The sequence below is a fragment of the Impatiens glandulifera genome, chromosome 9 (assembly GCF_907164915.1).
Source record: "Impatiens glandulifera chromosome 9, dImpGla2.1, whole genome shotgun sequence".
NCBI classification, from domain to species: Eukaryota; Viridiplantae; Streptophyta; class Magnoliopsida; order Ericales; family Balsaminaceae; genus Impatiens; species Impatiens glandulifera.
In genome coordinates this window covers 32,041,801-32,064,676 of record NC_061870.1, presented here as the reverse complement: position 1 = coordinate 32,064,676, position 22,876 = coordinate 32,041,801, and the positions used below count along the sequence as shown (strand labels likewise).

Here is a 22,876-nt window from a genome sequence, read left to right as displayed (position 1 = left end):
ATAGGAAAACAATACATTTGACTTCAACGACTTACTCGACGGATCATAAGAAGTTCATAAACTTAACTTCATCAATGAAGATGAATCATCAAACAAATCAATAAAGAACAACCAAATACCATGATCAAGGATGATTACAAGATGTTTAAAGAATGATGTTTAAAGAATGATTCAAAAGATAAAAAAAATTTGTTGGAGAATCCAAGTAAGTCTTCTAACTATAAGTAATATTTTTCGTTTTCTTTTGAATAGAGTATGATAAAAAATGTTTTAACCAAAACAACACAAGGAAATTAATAGATTTGGAGTTAACAACTCAATCAAATTTGAATGAAATAAAAATTCAATAGAATAATTAATTAAGTTAAAATATAAAATTATTTTGATTTAATCCATATTAATATTTCATCTTTGTAGACGTAAAAAAAAAAAAACATTATTTAACCTATGATAAAGACGTTGGAACCCTAAATAGCAATTGTGTTATAATTAAATATTAATTTTTTCCTATTCATCCTAATGTCACAAATGTGCCAAATAAGAAGCACTTTTTTTCTTCCATTATTCGCGGATGGTTACAAAAGTCTCCAGACAATTACTTTATTAAGCTGAGTATAAGTGAAGATTTACACAAATTGAAAAGTCGGTTGCTTAAGAATATAAACCTAAAGATTAGAATTTGTAAAAGAACTTAACCACCTCATTAATTACTTTTAATGAGAATCTTTCTTATTCTTATTTGTTTGTTAGAATATTATCATGATATTTGAATTTGAATTTTTATTCCTTAAATTTAATAACATATTTATTATTTAATCATATTATAATAATCTTTTATATAAGGTAACAGCCCAATTTGTATTTTGTAATGTGTAATGATTATATTATGTTTGTCATTAACAAGTAAATATTTCTTAACGGTAATAAATTTGAAAAACCGACATTAAAAAACCATAGGCTAATAAAGGCTCCTTAAAAATCAATAAATAACGTTAATTCTCCGATGAAAATTTGAATAACGATAGCGTATGGAATTATTTTCGCGGTTGTTTAGTTTCCGCCGAATAAAAATTGGCATAACATATAGCAGTTGTTTGTCTACTGTCTATCTGTCCTTTTCACAGACTTTCGCTTTCATCGGCTAACGTTCGTTCTCCACTCTTCATCCCACCATATTTTCTCTCTCCTCTTTAATCCTTCCTTCTCTCTCTCTCTCTCTCTCTTGCTTTTGATTCTACGACTACTGCTACCTTTTTGGTGTCACGCTTAGACTGCTGCTTCTTTACAGACTTCAACTACTATACCGTGAGATTGTGAAGATGAAGAAGAAACCCTAGTTAATTCTGCCACTGAGGTCGTCGAACTTTCGATATTAGATTGTCTGTTTCTCGCCAGATCCGGACGCCATTCAAGGTAAGGCACCACCGACATTCCTCATATGTTTAACAGTAACTTGATGTTTCCTTTTCTAGTTTTGCTGAATCCGTGTAATGAAAGAGCTTAATTGATGCATGTCAGCTGCATTCTGAGTGATATGCAATATGTCGTTTTACTTGTTTAATTGTTTTTTCGCTAGCTCGTTTTGAAAACGATTTTGGGTTGTGAAATTCAAATACAGATAATAGATATTTCCTTTTGTATAAACGATTTTGGGTTGTTTTATATTTCCATTTTGCATGTATCGAATGTCTATGAATTTAATTTCTAAACTTTTACAGTAGAATGGAGGAGCCACCAGTCCAGACTAGCGAGGAGCAGGTGCAAAAGTCCGGAATGCCAGAATTGAAAGAAAAATCTCCTTCAGAAAATGTGAAGAAAGGTTTGAAGAATACAAAAGCAAATGCTACTGCAGAAAGGCTGTCAAGGCCCATGGTGTCTACAAGAAACAGAATGGAACCAACTAGTAATTTGAACACAAGCACTGCTTCATTGAAAAGTACATCTTCATTGAAAAGTACCTCTTCTACAAAATCATCTGTAACCAGAACTGTGGTAACTGGTTCTTCAAAAACATCAAATTCAGCTCCAGTAATCAGAAGAAACAGCACAGGAGGTGTGCTCGAGAAACAGACGCCCACAGTAGCAAAACGAAATGTGACAACTAATTCAGTTCCTGGTAAAAAGACCAGTCCTTTGGGCTCGGAACCGTTGAGGCGGTCTCTACCAGAAGTTCAGAGGAGTCCCCTCCCATTGGGTTCTGGCAAATCATTGATTCGGAGTAGCACCCTAGATACTAGAAAGACAACTCCTTCTACACCTCTTGCTCGAACCTCAAGAACATTACCTAATTCTGATGGAAGCAAACTTGATTCTGGAAAGAAATCTGCTGTAAAATCCTCACCATCAGTTTCTTCTACGAGAACGACTTCTACAACGTTGGATGCTATTAGCAGCAGTGCAACTAGAAAGGCAGTTTCAAAGATCTCCTCACCATCGACTCGATCGCCTTCAGTTAGTAGTGGATCAAAAGTCAGTTCTGTCTCCTCTTCAGCTGATAGGACTTCTGCTTTATCTGGGCGTAAGAAAGTCGGAACACCTGATAGTCGGGATTCTCGGTTGATTATGCTTCCTCAAGTGGAGGTAAAAGCTGGTGATGATGTGGTAAGTACCTTGAGAATTCCAGTAAAATTAATTGTATCACCTTTGTGGTGCCTATAAATGATAATTACCTTACTAAGGTGAATTTATCAACTTCAAGTTTATGCTACCCTTGATAGGAGGTCTGCACATTGAGTGCCGGGTTGGTAGCTAGGCTTGCAAGTTATTTGATTAAGGCCATAGAGTTTTTTTGAGTATTCAATACAATGAAGAAATCTCCAAACCTTTTATTGAATGGAGCCATTCTCTCTATTCATAATATGAAGACATGTTCATAAAAAAATGCATCTTTTCACATATCAATAGAAAAGACATTAAGCTCACAGGAAAGTTACAATCTTTGATTCTGCGTTGTTGTGGCTTTATTAAAATTTTAACTTCTGTCTTTAACTTGTAAAATGGATAGATGGCTATGTAACTGGGTATATAATCTACTTCTATCCTAGAATGAAACCCCTTTCCCTGTCACAAATTCAATTGGCACAAATGCCAAAAAAACTACATTGCATAGTGTAATGATTGATTGACATGAGAATAAAATCATGTCAATATGCTGATGGACAAAATATGAAGAAGATGAATTAGACTCAATATAGTATCATGATAACAGTTACACAGAGAAATGAACAAACAGCCACATGATGAGCTCCCTTAATTGTTAAAATTGAGAAGCATTCAAAGTTGTTGCTTTCGTTGCCAAGTGGATTAGGCTCATTGTGAGGATCAACTATGAAGTAAAATAACCAGCCTACAATTATCAGGATATTACTGTTTTTAGTTATTGGACTTGTATAATTGATGTTTCATTATTATACCAGAGGCTTGACTTAAGAGGTCATAGAATTCGAAGTTTGGCTTCCAGTGGATTGAACTTGTCATCAAGTTTGGAGGTAAGCTAATCTTTTAGTTGTCTTTTCTTTCTTGTATCATCAGTCCTTGGTTGTTGTTCATACAGAACTTTTGAGCTTTATAAGAAATTGTCTCTTTCTTTTCATATCCTATTTTATGTCCACAAAGAGTATTCACTTGCTTTAACAATTTTTTGTAAAACGCAAGATGCGTTTAGTGAGTTACAAATGAGAGGGAGAAGAGAAACAAAAACAAAAGAAAAGAAGGAGAAGAATAAGACTAAATGCCAATAAGATATCACTTGCTTTAACAATTGTTTGTTTTAGGGGATGATAACAAGAAATGAAGTAATTCTGAATGATGATATTAAAAGATTTTCATTGAACATGGGCTGATTTAGCATCATGCTCAATCTGAATCTCAATCTATTGCTAAATCTTGAATTTAATCTCGTACATATGTCACATCATCTAGAGTAACCTTTTACCAATTTCAAATTAAAACTCTTGTATATGTCAATATTAAGAATAGATCTCACCCCAACTTCACTCCATATCATTTAGTCCATTGAGGAAGCACTAAAATTTGTCATCAGCTTCCTGTGTTTTTTTCCCCATTTTAACTTATTAATTATTATTTTTTAAAATATAACTCTCCTCTTGTATATGTAGTTTGTTTACCTGAGAGATAATCTCCTATCTACACTGGAAGGGGTTGAAATATTGAAGCGGGTGAAGGTTTGTTTCTGGATCATTTGTAATATTGTTATGTTGTTGCCTGCAATACTTTCCGAGATACAACTTCTCACATGGACACAAGTTTTTATGTGCATGTATTTCAAGCATGGATATGTGTATTTATGTGGTTGGACCCCTTTTCCAACCACCATCGAAAACAATATGTAGGATACAAACTATTATTCCTCTTATTTATATTTGATATTTCTCCTCTTTTTATATTAGTATATTGTCTTGTGTATGAAATTTAAAATGACCATATGTGTAAGTAAAGATTTATGTTGTTTTACTTTCAACACAAATATCAGTTCTCTATATTTACATGTTCTCTAATTAACTCAAGTGCACTCCTTTTAACCAATATGAGGTATCCTCTTAACAGTTTTTAAATTCGTTCATTAATGTTTCCCTCTTTTTCTTTCAGTCCATTGCCATTATTCCTATCATCTCTTTCCCTATAATAGTGGAGTTTCATCTTTGATACTATTAACCATTCCAGAAATTTATGGACTCTAAACATTTCCTTCTTCCAGTCAAAGATGGATAGAATAAAAATGGAAGCAGTTATGTATTTTATGTTTAAATTTGGATTTCCAAAAAAATTGTTATAACTCAATAACCCTTGATCTATTTATCTATTTTTGTTGAGAACGTTGAGTTTCCCGCGGATTAAGCACATAGCCTTCAAACAAACTTAATCATTTAACCATGCGCAGAACTTGGCGCCTAGAAGACTTGAACCTAAGACCTCAGGGAGGCCGGAGATATCCATCTCTTTTTGCTGCTAGGCTAGAAGAGGGGATATTTATCTATTTTTTTATTCTTACATGTCAGGGAGTGTTATCCTTTATTTCAGCGTCTTAGCTCCTCATGTGTTTCTCTTATTCTAATTAGTCATGATAAATTAATTAATATAGTTTCTGTCAGGTTCTTGATTTGAGTTTTAATGACTTCAAAGGTCCTGGATTTGAACCCCTTGAAAATTGCAAAGCATTGCAGGTCTGTATGTGTACTACTAAATTTTGATTGAAATCAGAGTACTGTAATAAATCCTGAAGTTTCTTCTATTCATGCAGCAACTCTATCTCGCTGGGAACCAAATTACATCTTTAGTAAGCCTTCCAGAACTTCCAAATCTAGAGGTGAATGCTCCACAGATCTACGTACTTCTAAATTGCCACCTTGTAGGCTTGTAGCATTTCATCTTTACCTTTTCATCTATGAGATTATGGAATGGTGAACTTTTATTTTTTTGCCAGTTCTTGTCTGTTGCACAAAACAAGTTGAAGTCTCTTTCCATGGCAAGTCAACCTCGACTACAGGTCTGTTATTGTTTTGCTTGCTTAAGTTTTTCTTCTCAATGATACTGTGACAGGACTGTGTACATAATATAGGTATTGGCTGCAAGCAAAAATAAAATATCCACGTTAAAAGGTTTCCCATATCTACCAGCCCTTGAGGTTAGTATTTCCCATATCAATGATACTATGATTTTCATGCATGGTTGTCAAATAATATATTTTTTTAAAAGGTTAACTTATATATTACAGAAGAAGAGCGCAAGGTGCGTTCATGAGTTACAACGCAGGAAACCAAAAACAAAAGAGGAAACAACAGAAAATATTGAATTCCTATCAAATCAAAATAATCTAATCTGTTACCATTGTTTGTTTAATATGCTATTATTGTTTGTTTTCACATTCTTGTGGATGATTAAATTTTAACTGTACTGAGGAATTTAGGTATAAATAAATAGGATAAAGTTAGTAGAAGATATGGGGCAAAGAGTATCATTCCCATGTGGAAAAGCTCATGTCGTCTTAGTACTAACTTTGTGCCATCTTCTAACAACTTCAAGTTTTAGGTGATTCTGCAGATCATGAGCTTCTGATGACTGTCTTGAATGAAAAATTGCTGATAGAATTTGTGCCATGAAAAACATTTTTGCTTTTTCATAATCATTGTTACATTTTCATACATTCTTCTTAAAGCTCGTTACTAAAACTGTGAAAATAGGAGTAGATTGATGTTTATAATACTTAGTACCTTAACCCTAGATATGCTCATTATAACACTTCTTTGGCTACATTTTGTCCTTTGTGGCTCATTTAAGAGGGTTGATAGATGAATAATAGATGAGAAAACTACATTTACTATTTTGATTACTTATCTGTTTGCCCTATCAGAAACAAATTTCCATCTGTTTAACACTGCCATCGGGCTTGACATGATTCACACTTCAATGTCATTAACCTGTCGATAAAATGCAGCATTTAAGAGTCGAAGAAAATCCCATATTGGAGATGCGTCATCTTGAAGCAGCTTGTATTTTGCTTGTCGGTCCAACTTTAAAAAAGTTTAATGATCGAGGTACTCCATTTGGCTTGTGATCTGTTTACTCTAATTAATGTTTTCATAGTTTAAAACCTATTCCATTCCTTGTTTCTTCCTTTTTTTTGCAATATCTTTATTATATGAGGAAAACTTACTCCTTTGAGGAGTCACAGAATGTATGATTTCTTCTGTAATTTAGAACTTTCTAATTTACTATCTTACACCTTTTTTCTCTTGAAGATCTTTCTCGTGAAGAAGTGACATACTCAAAGAGTTATCCTGCACATACGCCTCTGTGCATCAAAGGTGGTTGGGAATTTTGCCATCCAGATCATGCTTTCGGTGGGTTTATATAATTACTGATCCTTTATATATCACCTGATATATTTTGAAACTGAAGATATGCTAGACATGATATTATAGCTTAACTGTTAGCTCCCAATCTTAATTGAGCATAACAATTGCATCTGATGTGTGATTGGATGCTTTCAGATACCTTAAATCTTCTGAATGAAGTTTTATCCTTTTATAGGAGGATATCATTAAGAGGAACTGATATCGTGTTTGATTATTAGTTGTATTGCTTTATTTTTCTTCAATTTGTTCCTTAGGTGTTGAAGATTTGTCCTTTTCATATAGATTCAACGTTTCGGTTTCTGCTGGATCAGTGGAAAGATCAACTTCCACCTGGCTATGTGCTTGATGGAGCTTCTGTTGACCAACCATTTGAAGCAGATGCTTGCAGCTGCCACTTCAACTTCATCAAAGACAAGGCTGACAGTAATAATAAGGACTTGGTCTTCAAGTATCAATGGTTTGTTGGGGAGAGTACTCTGTCAAACTTTGTCCCAATTCTTGATGCTATAGGAGAGGTAGTGATTCAATTTTTAGAAGCAGGAATTAAAGTTTCCTAATATTCTCCATGAAGTTCCAACAAAATCATGAAAAACAGGTTTATTGGCCCAAACACGAGGACATTGACCAAGTTCTGAAGGTGGAGTGTACCCCTATCCTAGAAGGGTTTGAGCATCCTGCGGTCTTTGCTATATCTTCACCAGTTTCTCCTGGTATGCTCTAATAGCTCTTTCTGCTCAATTAATGATCCGTTGTTTGATCTTTCATTGACAAAAGTTGTTCTTAAGAGACCAAAAGGAAATATGAACTCCTTATAAGAGTGAGTCTAATAGAATATAGATACCTTCATGGGTACCTTTTGAGCTTGGGCTGTGGTGGCTTAGTAGTTTGCTCTGGGTATTTATAGCCTATTTCCTCATGGGTAACGGTACCCGGATTCGGGGTGTTACAAATATCATAATGAAATCCAATAAACTCCTGTTTTGTTTCCTATGGATTATCTTTCTTTTAGTTTCTAAAGTTTCCAGCCTAAAATTTCTTATGGTTGGTGATTAGAAGCTCTTAAGGTCTATATTATTCAGACTTTATTCTTAGTTGATGTTTTGTCTTTTTACTGCAAAGGAACTGGATATCCAAAGGTGCTGAAAATTGATGCGCATGGGGAATTAGTGGAGGGAAACATTATAAGGGGCAACATAGTTGTTGCTTGGTGTGGTGGTACGCCTGGAAAAAGTGTTGCAAGGTTGATCCTCTCTATATGCTACCATTCTTTTATTTTTCTGCTGCTACATATCTGGTTATGAGTCCCAAATCTTTTGTTATGGGTGACAATATTATTTTTAGTCTCATCATTACATTATTCTAATATTCTTTCTGAGTAGAGCTACAAAATAGATTCTGTAGTTAAACCCTGTTCTACTTTTCCTCTGACATTACAGTTGGTTAAGGAAAAGATGGAATAGCAGCCCGGTGGTGATTGTTGGTGCTGAAGATGAGGAATACCAGTTGACTTTGGATGATGTTGACTCATGTTTGATGTTTATGTACACTCCTGTGACAGAGGAAGGAACTAAAGGAGAACCTCAATATGCAATTACGGACTATGTAAAAGCAGGTAACTTTACTTATCCCTAGAATTTTTTTGCTCATATAATAAATGAGTTACCATGTGCAAGCAAAAGTAAGAAGAAAAGAACCCAAGACCTTTTTACTCTTTACCCTTTTGATTCTGGAGCAGGAGATCAATAACTTAGTTCCATTCCTTTGTGAATCTTTCCAAAGATAATAAGAAAAATGAGCAAAATAAAGGATATCTCATACTATAATTCTGATTCACGCACATTTTGTTTTGTTTTATACGAATGCCATTATTTGCTTATCGATCTGTTCAATTGTAAAACATAGATAGAATTTTGAGGATAAATGATGTGAACTGTTTGTTTACTGTCTTGCAGCTCCTCCATCTGTTAGTGATGTACAGATTGTGGGTGATGCTATTGAAGGAAACTCCATGAAAGGTGTTGGGAAGTACTTTGGAGGAAGAGAGGGTCCAAGCAAGTTTGAATGGCTCCGTGAAAATAAGGATAATGGGTTAGTATTGGGATATAGACATGTTATATTTGACTTCTGCACTAGAATAGTGACCATATTCTTTTACAGAAAAACAATTCCATGGAACCATATTAAATTTTGGTTGAGTTCATTTGATTGGTCCATTGCATATTTTCTTGAGTTCTTCTGTTTTTGTGCATTTATATCTGAGTTTGACACATTAACTTACATTTATTCATGTGCTATTTGTGCTCTTTCTGGAATTCTATACTTGATTCTGAACTGAATTACTGTTCCTTTTGGACTCAAGATTTTAACCTAATATCCCCTTGCTCGTGCAGTATATATTATTATATTCCTATTCAAATACTTTGTTACCTTGTGCTTAAAGGAAAGATGAGTCACACGGTCGCTTTGCAATTGAGTCACGTGTGTTAGAAGTAGGGACAATTTAGGCCCAAGGATGGGCACCTATGCTAGTTTAGTCCTTGCACTGGTGTTATTAGTGAAACATTGCAAGGAAGAACATGAGGAAGACTGTTGTTGTACTAAGGCTCTATGGTAACATAAGATATTTAAAAAAATCTCAATGTGTTTGGATACGTCATTATATTAAATTCTTGTAAGTTAGTTATTGTGCCACGTGACATCCTTGAATAGATTATATAAAATCGAGTGAAGTTATGTTGTTTTCATCAATCAGCTCTTTTTAACATTATGTGTTCAAAGACAAAAGACAAAAGGGAAAGAGTATCACTTTTTGTGTGTTTTCCTGGGTGTGATCCGGAAATTGTTAACAGATAGACTAGGACAATTTAACAAATCTTTCCATTCTTTTCTACTAACAAAATGAAATAAGGGTCTAAAATACTTACCTTATTTTCATTTGCAAAATCGTGAATGTAATCCTATGCATTAGATTGAATGTAATCCTGAATAAAAAATTTGGGCGCATTTTCCAGACTTTGTCTCTTTATGTGTTTCCACTTGTGTATTCTCTAAAGTATTAGGGGCATAATTTATATTAAAGCTATCACTTATACGAACATCCAATAGCAGAAGCACTTCCCAAATGTCTGTAATCTGTGTATGTTCAATATTCAACAATATGAAGGCATGCTCCCATTCACATTATGTTTAACCAGCATCTTTAGTAGGATTCTTCCATGGAGCACATCCAGATGGCTTAATATTGACAGCATAACTTATGTGCTGCACCTCCTTGGTATTTTATTATTTCCGCTTCTCTGAGACACATTGTGCTAGTGCAGTCTTGCTATTCTGGTAATATTAACTGAATTTAAATTATGTAATGTCTGTATTGTGATATTTAAGTCCCGAAATTGAGCAACTTACGCCATAAAATGCTATTTGTTGTGTGTGGTTCATCCACTTTCAAATGTATAACAAGATTGCATTAAACGCTAGGTGTTGCATGCTAAGATCATGGCACCTTAAACGATTACATGTGATATCTTTGAGTTTAGTCCTATAGGACAATAATCTCTGTCTTGCTGCCATGTCTTGATGTCTTTGTCTGGCAGAGATTTTGTATTGGTGTCAGCTGGTACAACTGAATACACATTGACAAGAGAAGATGTTGGCCGGCGCTTGGCCTTTATCTACATACCCATTAATTTTGAGGGTATGATAACTACAGAAAGTTTGAACAAAGTATTCTACAGACGCTGTGCCGTACTTTATTACTTTACTTTATGTGACCTTTTGCATTAGGTCAAGAAGGCAAATCTGCATCAACTGTCTCTCTTGTAGTCAAGCCAGGTACTTTTGCTACATGCAGTTTTACTTTCTTATTATCCTTGGATCTGTGTATCAGAATATTTGTGGATCTGATCCAACAAAATGTTGCCTTATGAGGTGGTTTTGACAATTACTTATTGTCTTTGTACAAAATACTAGCTATGCACCAGGGTAGCTCATGATAAGAGCTAAGATTTTGAGGTCTGAAGCTCGATTCTCACTTAAAGCATCTTGATTTAAGTGAGGGGTCACGACGGCCTCCTCTGGGAAAAAGACCTAGTAAAAAATAAAATAAAATACAAGCTATGTATTTCTCAAATAGTTTTCCATGGTGTTTTAAGCAACGTAAAATTTGTTGCACTCAATTAAAGAAATTCACCGGTATATTTGCCCCTTTAAGCTTTCCCAGGTATATTTGGCCAATTTTGAAAAAAGTTCATGGATAAACTTGCTCTTTATTTTTTTCCCTTCTCTTTTCTTGTTTTCTCTATCAATATGTTCCAAAAGAAGAGCAACGTCCAAATAAATTATATCCATAAAGCCGGGTAAAATTAGGCCACCAAAATATAGCCTAAGAAGATCTCTAAAAGTTCTTTGTAAACAGTTTTTGAAAGATAAAACCGAGTAGATCACCAATTATCTTCACATTTGTCTCTTCTAAGCTTTTATTTGATGCAACTTCCAGCTCCTCCAAAAGTGACAAATGTGAAGATAATTGGTGATCTAAGGGAAGGGAGTAAGGTCACCGTGACTGGTACTGTGACTAGTGGAACAGAAGGATCTAGCCGAGTGCAGTGGTTCAAGAAAAGTTCTTCCAAACTGGAGGGGGAGACTGGTCTTGAAGCTGTTAGCACTTCTAAAATCGCTAAGGTAGGATATGCTTACTGTAAGACTCAAATTTGACTTTATCTTTCTCTAGATAACCAACTTAGTTTCACTTTTTGTCCTTTAGGCTTTTCGCATACCTCTAGGAGCTGTTGGATATTTTATAGTTGCAAAATTTACTCCCATGGCTCCTGATGGTGAAGCTGGTGAACCAGGATATGCTATATCTGAAAGTGCAGTAGAAAGTGAGTGAATGTTTCCTTTAACTGACTATCAGATTTGAATCATCATATCTTGCTAATTATATGATGTGTCTGCTTGTCATATATTAAAGCATAAACAAGATGTTATTGATAATAGAGTGATTACAATAGATAGAAGAAACATGGATAAAACATTAAAGTTCATTGCCTGTGCTGACAGAAATGGCTGTTGAAGGCAACAATTGAAACCATAGTTTTTTTTAGAAGATGCAATGTGCCCTTGTTTAAAATAAAAGTACTTACATGAGGAATGCACCCAACCACAAAAGTGGTGCAACAAGATAAACCAAAAGAGATGATAAGAGTATAAGACCTTTTACACTGTACTAATCAAAAACAAAATGCCGATTAAAACTAAATGAAGCGAGGAAGTACCCTTAAATCGTAATCACAATCCCAAGGATTTCAAAAGGGATTTCTTCAGAAAAATTTGTAGAAGACACCATTGAAGGTGCTTTGTATTTGACCATTTAATAATTAGACCAATTCTAAAATCACCGCGAACTAACCCTAGACAACAACACCAGGAAAAAGGAACCGACAAAGAACACCATGTCATCTTCTGAAAAGAATAGTAGCCTCTTCCAACCCCCACACTTGACACGATCCAATTAAGATACTGGGCTTTATGGCTGAAAATTTGCATGGTTTTCCAAGTTTGAACTTGTGCATTTGAAGTTCCCGCAGAAATACAAGTTATAGATACATGCGGATTACGGAGAGACAAGTTTCTCTTAAGTATGTAACACCACCCATTTGGCCCCGAATTGTAGCTCATTTTACTTGCAAGGCTTTAAAATTGACATGTCAGGACAGGATACTAAAAATGATTTTTGCATGTTTTTCCCCAAAATTATTTTTTCATGTTCTATTTTTTCTAGATTTTCTTGTTTACTTGCATTATTACAATTTTTTCTAGATTGCATTCCACCCCTCTTTCTCATACTGTTTGGTAACTGATTGCCTGACTTCTTTAAGAACTTGAACTTCATTGCAGCCCTTCCTCCGAGTCTAAATTTTTTATCAATTACTGGAGATTACTGTGAGGGAGAAATATTAACAGCATCTTATGGGTATATTGGGGGGCATGAAGGAAAAAGTATCTATAATTGGTATCTCCACGAGGTATTCTTCTATCCATTATCTCAAATACTAATTCCCAAAATCCTGCTACAAAGTTCTTCAGAGATTCTTGTATCCTGTTTACCATTTTGTTTACATATTCTCTATGTAAATGTTCCATGTTGTATGCAGGTTGAAACTGACTCTGGCAGTCTAATACCTGAGGTAACAGGTCTTCTTCAGTACCGCATCACAAAAGATGCAATTGGTAGATTTATTTCTTTTACCTGCACACCCCAACGCAAAGATGGCATGTCAGGAGAGTCAAGAACCTGCATGGGACAGGAGCGGGTTCGACCTGGTATTTAAGCTTTTATTTATAATTTGGATGCTGTTTGATATTCTGTCAATGGTGCTAACGTTTGTAGGGCTTTCAGGATGTTTTTATTTTAAATTTAAAGTTTGGAATGAATGGATGGTTTTGTTTAAGGTTTAGTTTAAGTATGGAATGTATACCATCCACAAAAAATGCCAAACATTTTTTTCTTCTGGCAGCTGGTAATCATGCCTTTCGTAACAGTATTTGAAGCTGCAGTGGCTTGTCTTTATTTTAAAGAAACCTTAAACTTGAAGGATATTTTTGTACTGTCTTTTAATTAAACACATAATTATGTCCATGGGGTACAACCCTGTAATTATCTATGAATTTTAGAAATTGCTACTAAATAGCAACATCTTTTCCTTATCTTTCTTTCTTACCTGTTGCATCAAATTTGATTATCCACGTTTGAATGAGAAGTGGACTCCAGAATGGATACAGGTCTCAGCGGGTGCAGTCATATATGAGAATTCTGCCCTGCATAAACCATTTGCATATTCCATACTATATATTCCTTGTGTTAACGCGGATAACACTTCAAGCATACCATTCTACTCAGTTAGGTCTATTGCATTTTGTTTTCACTCCTGTAGTTTCCATTTATAGTTATGGTGTGTATAGTTTTATTTTTCCTTAGACAAGGTTCAGGTTTTAATTAAATGGAAATGATATTGGTAGTTGAGAAGAGTTAATGATAAGGCTTGGCTGTAGTTTGGCAAATTCTATTATCAGTTTGGTTTCAGTATTTGTTGAGCATGTCTTGTATATAGTTAATGATTTGTAACAAGTTGTTATCCTACCTGATATTTCATTAACAGGCAGCCCAAAGTTGCTTTCCCTGGAAATAGTTGGAACTGCAATGGAAGGCACTACATTAACAGTGGATAAGAAATATTGGGGTGGAGTAGAGGGAGACTCAGTTTTCCGCTGGTTCAGGGTAGGGTGGTGGGCATTTATTTAAAATCATTATAATAATATGTTATGCTAAATTGTTCATTTTACATTGACCTGTGCTTGATATATCTGGTATTAACTGGTCACTGTTTCAGAGAATTCCACATTGGAATATTATTGAAAGTTTCTGAATTAGGTGCAATTATGCAGACAGGTTTAGATGGCACAGAATATGAAGTTAAAGATGCAACTACTTCCTCATATGCCCTCTCACTTGATGACATTGGCTTTTATGTATCCGTGTCCTGTGAGCCTGTTAGAAGCGATTGGACTTGTGGTCCTGTAGCGCTCTCGGAGCAAATTGGACCAATTATACCTGGTACCTGATCAGTTTTCTGGATTAGTATTTCTTAATATCGTTGCTACTTGAATTTGGATATATTTTATTATGTTGTATTCATTTTTTTGGGGAGAAGTTATCCTTTTTATTAATTCCCAAAGAGAATACTTGAATTTTAAAAGAAGACAAAACATGCTTTGCCTTCAACACAAACAACTCATTGAAAAGCAACAACAATTCAAACAAGTTTGAACACAAATTGAAAACAAACACTAAAAGAAAAAAATATTGTTCTCACATAATTGGTATCCTTCATGACTCTGCTCACTATCAATGTTCCATTCTTTGCAAAGGAGCCAAACTATTAACTGAAAGTTATTTGCAGGGAAATATTGTTTATGATAAATCTTCTTGGAAACTACTATGAGTTTTTTTGAGGAGAGGTGGATTCCCCCTTGTCATTGACTTCCCCCAAAATTACTTTCATCTTTTGACCCCAAATGTAATTTTTATGAAACGAGTACTCCAATAGGACATCTGATTTAAACCTTATATTATTTCCAATTTTATTTAATATTTTGTAAATATTTTTCAATAAAAAGTCACTTCTCAAAATCCACTTTTTTCAAGAGTTCCGAAATAAGCAACCTCTATCTAGATTGGAAACTCATGTTTATTAGAATGCTGCCTATTATTGCAGGTCCTCCAACTTGTCAATCTCTTGAATTTACTGGATCATCAATTGAAGGACAGCGATTGAACTTCATTTCATCATATAGTGGAGGGTAAGATCAGTGTTAAGAAATCACAAAGCAGCAGATCGGTGTACATTTCTTGCTCCCTATTTAAAGTGTTCTCCATTATGAATCAGGGAAAAAGGAGACTGTTTCTTTGAATGGTTTAGAGTGAACAACAATGGCACCAAGGAAAAGCTTATCAATTCTTGTGGTGAGTTTCTTAGTTCTACAACTTTTACCTGGCTGGTCAATCGTCTCAACATGTTATTTGCAGAATATTTGGACTTGACTCTGGAGGATGTGGGCAAATTCATGGAGCTTGTTTACACTCCCGTAAGAAATGATGGTGTGCGAGGGAGTACGAAGAGTATAACATCTGGTGTTGTTGTTCCTGGTACACTTCCTTTATTCTTATGAATGTTTGAGAAGTAAATCAAGTGAGCTTTGCATCTTAGTTTATTTCTGCCAACTCTTCTCAATATGGTCTGTTGATCCACTAACATTTGCCTTGTTTATGTATGAGTTTGCCGCACTTTGCAGTTATTGTCAACTTACTTTTTTTATCAGCTAAGCTGGAAAAGATTTTGTTGGCACATTAGTAGAATAAATGTATCCAATTAATTGATGTTCTGCATTTTGGATATTATGTTAAAACTTTTGGTTCTCTACAGTTCAGATATGTTCCTAAATAAATTAATGTTTTGTTTCCTTCCTCATTCTTCAATGATGCCCTTCTGATTTCTGTAGCAACTAATAATATTGATAATAGAAATTATGGTTTACAATAAAGAAGGGGATGAAAAATCTGAGATGGGGAGGTGAGAGGGACTAGACATTCTCGATCAATTTCATTCATGCTGCAACCATAGGATACTACCCCTTTATTTAGTGTATCATAACCTAAGGATATAATCCTCTACATGCTAGTCTACCCCTTAAGGTGTGTATCTTTCTATTTACATGTGACAATTTCTTATGTGAGTTAATTTTGTTTAAAAATATATTAAGGGAGCATGGATCTCATCTTCAACATGTTTGAACTTTTATTTGGAGGATGTGATGTGGCCTTGTCTTTCCACTCTCATCATCCTAAAAATATGTTGTATGAACTGCAGAAAAGAGATGGTAGAAGATTCCATTTTCTTAGAACGAACTGTCTAGCTTAATTTCAACTTTCATGTTTGCCATGGACCATTTAGATTCTGAGATGTAATTGAGGTTGATATCATCAAATGTATTTTGAAGTCGAGGCTTCACTCTCTAGTTTATTGATGTCTCTTATGTGAGACCTTGGACGTTGCTTAATTAGGAGCTTCATCTCTACATTTGTTGTATTAAACATGACATGATCATATTTTTTTTACATGACATGATCATACTGTTATCTGTAAACTGGATTTCATCCCACTGGGAATAGGGTAGCATTCAATGGTTTTATGCTATATGCCAGTTTGTCTTTTCTTTTTAGTGCCTATCCTGGCATGGCACAAAGAATCCTGCCCTTTTCTAGATAACACTATGATTGTGTGTGTAATCTTAAATATTAGCAAGTTGTAGGATCAAATTCATCTCCTGATTATAATATGGTTGTCACATGGTTGGGAGTTGAAACTGAGACCTTATTCTCTTTCTTGTACCATTTCCCAACTGAAATGGTATAGGGACCAATTTTTCCATTTCTGTTTCTGGACGTTGTCACAATTACTAGTTTTTGTTTCTTTAAACAGGGGAACCCATTGGTGTGAAGCTTGTTATTCCCGTTTGTTGTGAGGATATGGAGATAGTTCCTGAGAAAACTTACTTTGGTGGACAAGAAGGTGAAGGGCAATACATATGGTACAGATCTAGAACCAAGTTACAAGGATCTTCTCTGAGGGATATATCTGATGACCTTGAAGATGTATTTTTGTGTGGAAAATCATTGTGAGTGTATTCATGTGATAGCGTGGTTTGGATGATTCTACTCTTTCATTTCCTAGACAGATTTGATGCTGCAGCTTGCTGATTTTTTCCCCATATTCATGTACAAGGAAATATACACCAGTGCTGGAAGATGTTGGAGCTTTTTTGGCATTATACTGGCTTCCAACCCGGATTGATAGAAAACACGGAGATCCCTTGGTCTCAATTTGTGACACTCCAGTTGTGCCAGGTAGAGATTCTTCTTTGCCTTAACACAATGTATCTTTTCAGCACTTGAACCAAAGCTATGATTACAATTTTAGCATGTTGGTTCTTAATGTGCGTAGATATGATTGGTTTAGTTAACATTTCCAACTTTGACTGCATGTGTGTAGTCTTTGCCCTTTCTGGTTAGTTGCCTCTTTGGATGCTTCCTTGATTTTGTGTTTCATGTATTATCTTTTTCTTTCTGAACCAGAGTTTATTCTTTGGGGGAAGCGAGCACTACCCCCACTTCAACTTAGAGTGTTCTTAGTGAGAATCAAACCTGAGACCTTTGGTCTCTTAGGCAAGACTCTTTCCACTTGTACTACCCTACTGGATTATTATCTCTCTTTTTTAAAAGCTGATTTGATCAAACTGAGGATTTCCTACGTTTAGATTCCCTGTTCTTTTACCAAATTGGTCCACACCCCTGATGTTTCATGAGCTAGCCAACTATTTCCAATCTTGCATTCCATAGATTTCTTCTTGAAGCAATAAGAAATACAGCTTATTTTGAATCACATCATCCAATTGGAATCAACAGCACTCGAACAATTTATAGTTTAATTACTGAGTTACTTGGTTCTAATTTTTGTTGTAACCACGCCTCAATGATCTTCCAAAGGAAAAGTGTTGTTTGATGGAATGCATGTATCTGCAACTGAATATATTTGAGGAATTCAGGTGCTTGAACTTCTCTCCACACATATATGAGTATTTGGCATCCACCTAGGTTGTGGATAACATGTATGGCTCTGACTCTTTGGGGAAAGTATGTTCTCATCAAGTAACTGTGCTGGAATAGTTTCTTTGGGGCCACTAAATATTTTAAATTTCTTGAATCTTATACATGCTAAAGAACTAATTTTCTTTTCATACATTTTGAATATTGTTAGTTCAAACCAGGTAACTTTTTTGTTGCTTTTCTAATTTACAAAACTGAAATGGTTAAACAGCCTTTCCAGTTGTTTCGGATGTTCATGTAAAAGAGTTATCATCTGGGACATATTGTGGAGAAGGAAAATATTTTGGTGGATATGAGGGTGAAAGCTTGTTCAGTTGGTATAGAAAAACAGATGACGGAAACACCACTCTCATTCCCGAAGCCAATTCTAGGACTTATGCAGTTACAGATTCAGACTATAATTGCCGCTTGTTGTTTGGGTAAGCATCTAAGGTTTCTTATTAATATCATTTAACATAGTAGCTGCTTGACCTAGTTTGGTGGGTGAATTGGCCTCATTTGGAAATGGAAAGAGCCATCTCTGTTCTTTAAATTCAAATTTAAACTCACATGTGCCAATAAATAAATGTTTCTCAAATTCAACTTAAAGCACTCATTTACATGTATTTCCAGCTGCACTACACCTTTTCATTAACCCTTTCTGAAAGGGCTCATGTGATGCAAAATTGAAATCTTTTTCAAATGTGCATGTTGTTGAAAATGTGAGGGGGTGAAATTTACATTTGTCACAATTAATTATTACTTAATTTATAACCCACTAGGGTAGCTCAAGTGACAAGAGTCATGCCTAAGAGACCAAAACTTATTGGTTCGATTCCTAGGAAGAACGCCTTAAGTTGAAGTGAGGGGTCTTGTTAGCTTCCTACATTAAAAAAAAATATTACTTAATTTATTTGTTGATGTGTCTGGCAGATATAAACCAGTTCGGTTGGATTATGTTGAGGGAGAACTACGACTCTCTGAACCAACAGGAATTATTCTCCCAGGTCAGTGCAACTGTTTAGGCATTTAGATTTCTATAATAATATAACCACATTATTTTTTTTTCTATTTTAGTTGTATAAGCAATTTAATGCAAGATACTAACTATATGGACTCTTATCATTATCCATTAACTTTGTACTGTGTGTTTTCCTCATTGTAGAGCTTCCCAAAATTGAAATGCTTGCTCTAACTGGGAAGGCAATTGAAGGAGACGTGCTAACTGCTGTAGAAGTAATTCCGGAAAGTGAAATTCAGCGACATGTTTGGGGAAAATATAAGAAAGATACAAAATATCAATGGTAATTTGCCTGGCCATTTTGACTATTTTTTAAATGCTGATGGCCTTGAAATCCTGATGCTTAGTTGTGAGTCTTGTATGTTTTTTGAAGTCCTTTTGCTGCTAATTTATGAAGTAAAGTGTTGAATATTTTCTACTCTATCCAATCTGTTCATCTCATGGATCAGCTGTGCAGTTCACAACTCTCTGAAGTTATCAGGGCTACCAAATCTTCTCCACTCCAACTAATTTGTGTACCATAATGTTATTAGAATCTTTGTTTTTGTGTAATGTCTTGTTGTTTAACTTTGCTTCTTTAAAAAGTTTGAAATATTTTGCAGGTTCTGCACCTCTGAAGCAGGAAACATGTCCTTTGAGCCATTACCTTCACAACGTTCTTGTTCCTATAAAGTGCGTTATGAGGATATTGGTCATCATCTAAGGTGTGAGTGCATTGTCACTGACGTCTTCGGAAGGTCAACTCAACCAGCCTATGCTGAAACTTCCTCTATTTTGCCAGGTTTTCTATCTTTCCGGGATTAAAGACCTCAATTTTTATTGTTTGTTTGAAAAATGTCAACTTTTATTAAAAAGAGCACAAGATGCATTCAAATGTTACAAAAGGGAAGAAAAAAAACAAAACAACGTAAGAATTTTAAATGTTACTGGGTAGTTATCACTACTTCATAATAGGATCCAACTACTCTACTACCTTACTTACACACAAACTAGTTTGACTATTTCCGCACTTCTATTTTTAACAAGATCTTATTATCATAGGTATAACTTGTTTGCAAGTAATATTTTCAGTATAGTCTTTGAGTTTCCTTGCTTCAAGCATGTACTTTGTACCTGGTGTTGCTCTTTTAACTTGTCATCCAGTCGCTATTAATCTCTACAAAGATTTTGTGTGTTTTTTGTGGCATTTCTTTTTGGAAAAACCATAATTCCATTAAAATCATAGTCAACACAAAAGTTACATTTACTATGGTAGAAATCAACTAAAGAATTGCAATTCATGACTTGTGTAGTCAAAAGTTAACATTCTTACCACAAGAAACTAAAAAAATTAAATAGAAGGGAATGTAAACATACAAATTGGAGGAAATTGCTCCCTTCATTGAAACGCATCTGTGGCATCATTATGCACAGTTTAGGTAAGTAACATATTTTTGTGAATGGTATGGTATGAATCCAGGAGAAAGAAGGCTGAGTTAATTTTCTGAATTTATCATGGGAACAAGGTTATCTTGGATTTTCTATTTTACCCTAATATTTTACAATGGATAAATTAACATGTGGTTGTGAAGCTACTTCAGGATTTATTTTGTCAGACCAAGATAATTATTTTCTGTGGAAATATATGTTTGGTTAAGGGCCACCGGCTATTTTATATTTTACAGGATTTCCTCGTGTGGATAAACTTGAGATTGAGGGTAGGGGCTACCATACCAACTTATATGCTATTCGTGGTGTATATAGCGGAGGAAAGGAGGGGAAAAGTAGTATACAGTGGCTCAGGTCAATGGTTGGAAGTCCCGACCTTATCTCAATTTCTGGTATGCGATCAGCTCCTTTATTTTTGAGTTTTATGAGTGCAAAACAAGTTGAATTACTTAATAGCTTGTATTTATTTATAAAATCCGCAGGTACATCAAATAGCTATTGATGTTTGTATACTTACATGTATTTTTGTTTTCTTTTCCCTTTTTGGTGGATTAGTGAATAAATACTCGAAGGAGGCTATGTTGTTTCTGTTATACTATGCATGCAGATACATTTACTTAACTTGACATGGTTGTTTCTTGAGAAAATAGTTCTTCTCTACTGGGAAATGTAACATGTTTATTTTATGCTAATGGGTGCTATGAACCTATATTTACTGATATAATAATCTGGATGCATTTGTTCCTGATGCCATTACATGTTACGCAGGGGAAACTGGAAAGATGTATGAAGCTAATGTTGACGATGTCGGATACAGATTAGTTGTGGTCTATACTCCTGTAAGAGAAGATGGGGTTGAGGGCCAACCTGTTTCTGCTTCAACAGAACCTATTGCAGTTGGTAAGTGACTGAATTATTATGCCTTTCATTTTAGGTTCATTCTTCCTTTGTCATGTTCTTTTTTCAACAATGTATGTGGGTTCTGATGATTGGGGCATTGATGATGACGTCTTGTTTAATTTGTTGCATGTCTTTTTTATTTATCTTCATTGTTTCTGTTCCCTAGGCAATTTTGTGGAAAACACAACATTTCCCTTTGAATTTATGGTTATTAAGAAAAATTGTGCTTGCAGAACCTGATATTCTTAAAGAAGTGAAGCAAAAGCTTGATCTTGGGGCGGTGAAGTTTGAGGTGTGATGGAGTTTGTTTTATGTAGGCAGTTACTCTATTAGTCTTGTAAAGGTTGTTTATCCACTGATCACTCTTTCTCTCTTCTTGTATGTATGAATAGGTATTATGTGACAAGGAACGATCTCTTAAAAAGGTACTCGATTCCTTATTCTTACTCTTGTTATTTTAACTTCAGCTGCATAGGAAAACGAAAGTTACCCCTTTTGGATGATAATGTAGGCCCCAGGTCCTGGTACTCTTGACAGAAGAATTCTTGAAGTTAATAGGAAGCGAATAAAGGTTGTGAAGCCAGGTTCCAAGACTTCATTTCCAACAACAGAAATCCGTGGGTCTTATGCTCCACCTTGCCATGTAAGAGATTGAAAATATATTTTGTTATAAGCTATATAATATTTGGAAACAATTTTATTTATCTGAATCTCGATCCAGATCCAAATCCAAATCGGGCTAAGATATATTGGGTATGAAGGGTTTAGCTAGTCCTCTGTTTTTAAAATAACTGACTTATCGGTCTGTTAATGATCAGGTGGAGCTATTCAGAAATGATCAACATCGGCTAAGAATTGTTGTTGACAGTGAAAATGAAGTGGACTTGCTGATGCAAACCCGACATCTTCGGGATGTGATCGTACTTGTAATCCGGGGGCTTGCTCAGCGATTTAACAGCACTTCCCTCAATTCCCTGCTCAAGATAGAAACATAATAATTTATGCCATTTGCTTTTCTTCTGTGTGCTGCTTTCATGTAACAAAGCTTTTTTTACAAGCAGGTTGGTTCTTTGAGAATATTGATGTGTCATCTTTGTTTATATTTGTTGTTAGAGCTTTGATTGGAAAGAAAGGTCTAAATTTGTTGTTTTTCTATTGAGCTAATGCTGTTATGGATGCAAAACAAGAAATACTCCTTTCAGCAATATGATGCGCATGTTGTAGTGAATTCACTGGAAATTTATCAAAAGTTTTTATTCTCGAATTAACTATTTTTTCTTCTTTTCTACGTTTAACTCGTTTTTAATCGCCAATGGATGTAAAAGAAGAAACATGCTTATTTGTTTAGATAATTTCTCACATATTCGATGAAACAATTATTCTCTGTTTGTTGTTTGTTGTGAGTCGTGTCTGGCTGCCTTTAGAAATAATTTAAGAGTAGTAAAAGAGATG

The 22,876-nt window shown here is 34.9% G+C and overlaps 1 protein-coding gene across 2 annotated transcripts; it reads left to right on the top strand.

The window, feature by feature from the left end:
* Nucleotides 1-1,212: 1,212 nt before the first annotated feature.
* Nucleotides 1,213-22,688, top strand: LOC124914268 (187-kDa microtubule-associated protein AIR9). Of its 2 annotated transcripts, none has more exons than XM_047454776.1 (38): nucleotides 1,213-1,413; nucleotides 1,722-2,601; nucleotides 3,417-3,488; nucleotides 4,119-4,184; nucleotides 5,112-5,183; nucleotides 5,261-5,326; nucleotides 5,444-5,506; nucleotides 5,579-5,644; nucleotides 6,455-6,554; nucleotides 6,759-6,860; nucleotides 7,158-7,390; nucleotides 7,471-7,585; nucleotides 7,995-8,115; nucleotides 8,312-8,487; nucleotides 8,828-8,963; nucleotides 10,469-10,569; nucleotides 10,659-10,706; nucleotides 11,371-11,555; nucleotides 11,638-11,755; nucleotides 12,771-12,898; nucleotides 13,028-13,196; nucleotides 14,033-14,151; nucleotides 14,319-14,487; nucleotides 15,149-15,233; nucleotides 15,320-15,396; nucleotides 15,460-15,579; nucleotides 16,913-17,108; nucleotides 17,216-17,337; nucleotides 18,308-18,515; nucleotides 19,009-19,082; nucleotides 19,241-19,379; nucleotides 19,699-19,877; nucleotides 20,761-20,916; nucleotides 21,293-21,424; nucleotides 21,658-21,716; nucleotides 21,817-21,849; nucleotides 21,936-22,067; nucleotides 22,243-22,688. In XM_047454776.1, the coding sequence occupies exons 2-38, from the start codon at nucleotides 1,723-1,725 to the stop codon at nucleotides 22,417-22,419; spliced, it is 5,193 nt and encodes a 1,730-aa protein (XP_047310732.1). In that variant the 5' UTR covers nucleotides 1,213-1,413; nucleotide 1,722; the 3' UTR covers nucleotides 22,420-22,688. The 2 variants fall into 2 exon arrangements, with proteins under 2 accessions (XP_047310732.1, XP_047310731.1); XM_047454775.1 differs by having other exon boundaries at nucleotides 1,719-2,601.
* Nucleotides 22,689-22,876: the final 188 nt, after the last annotated feature.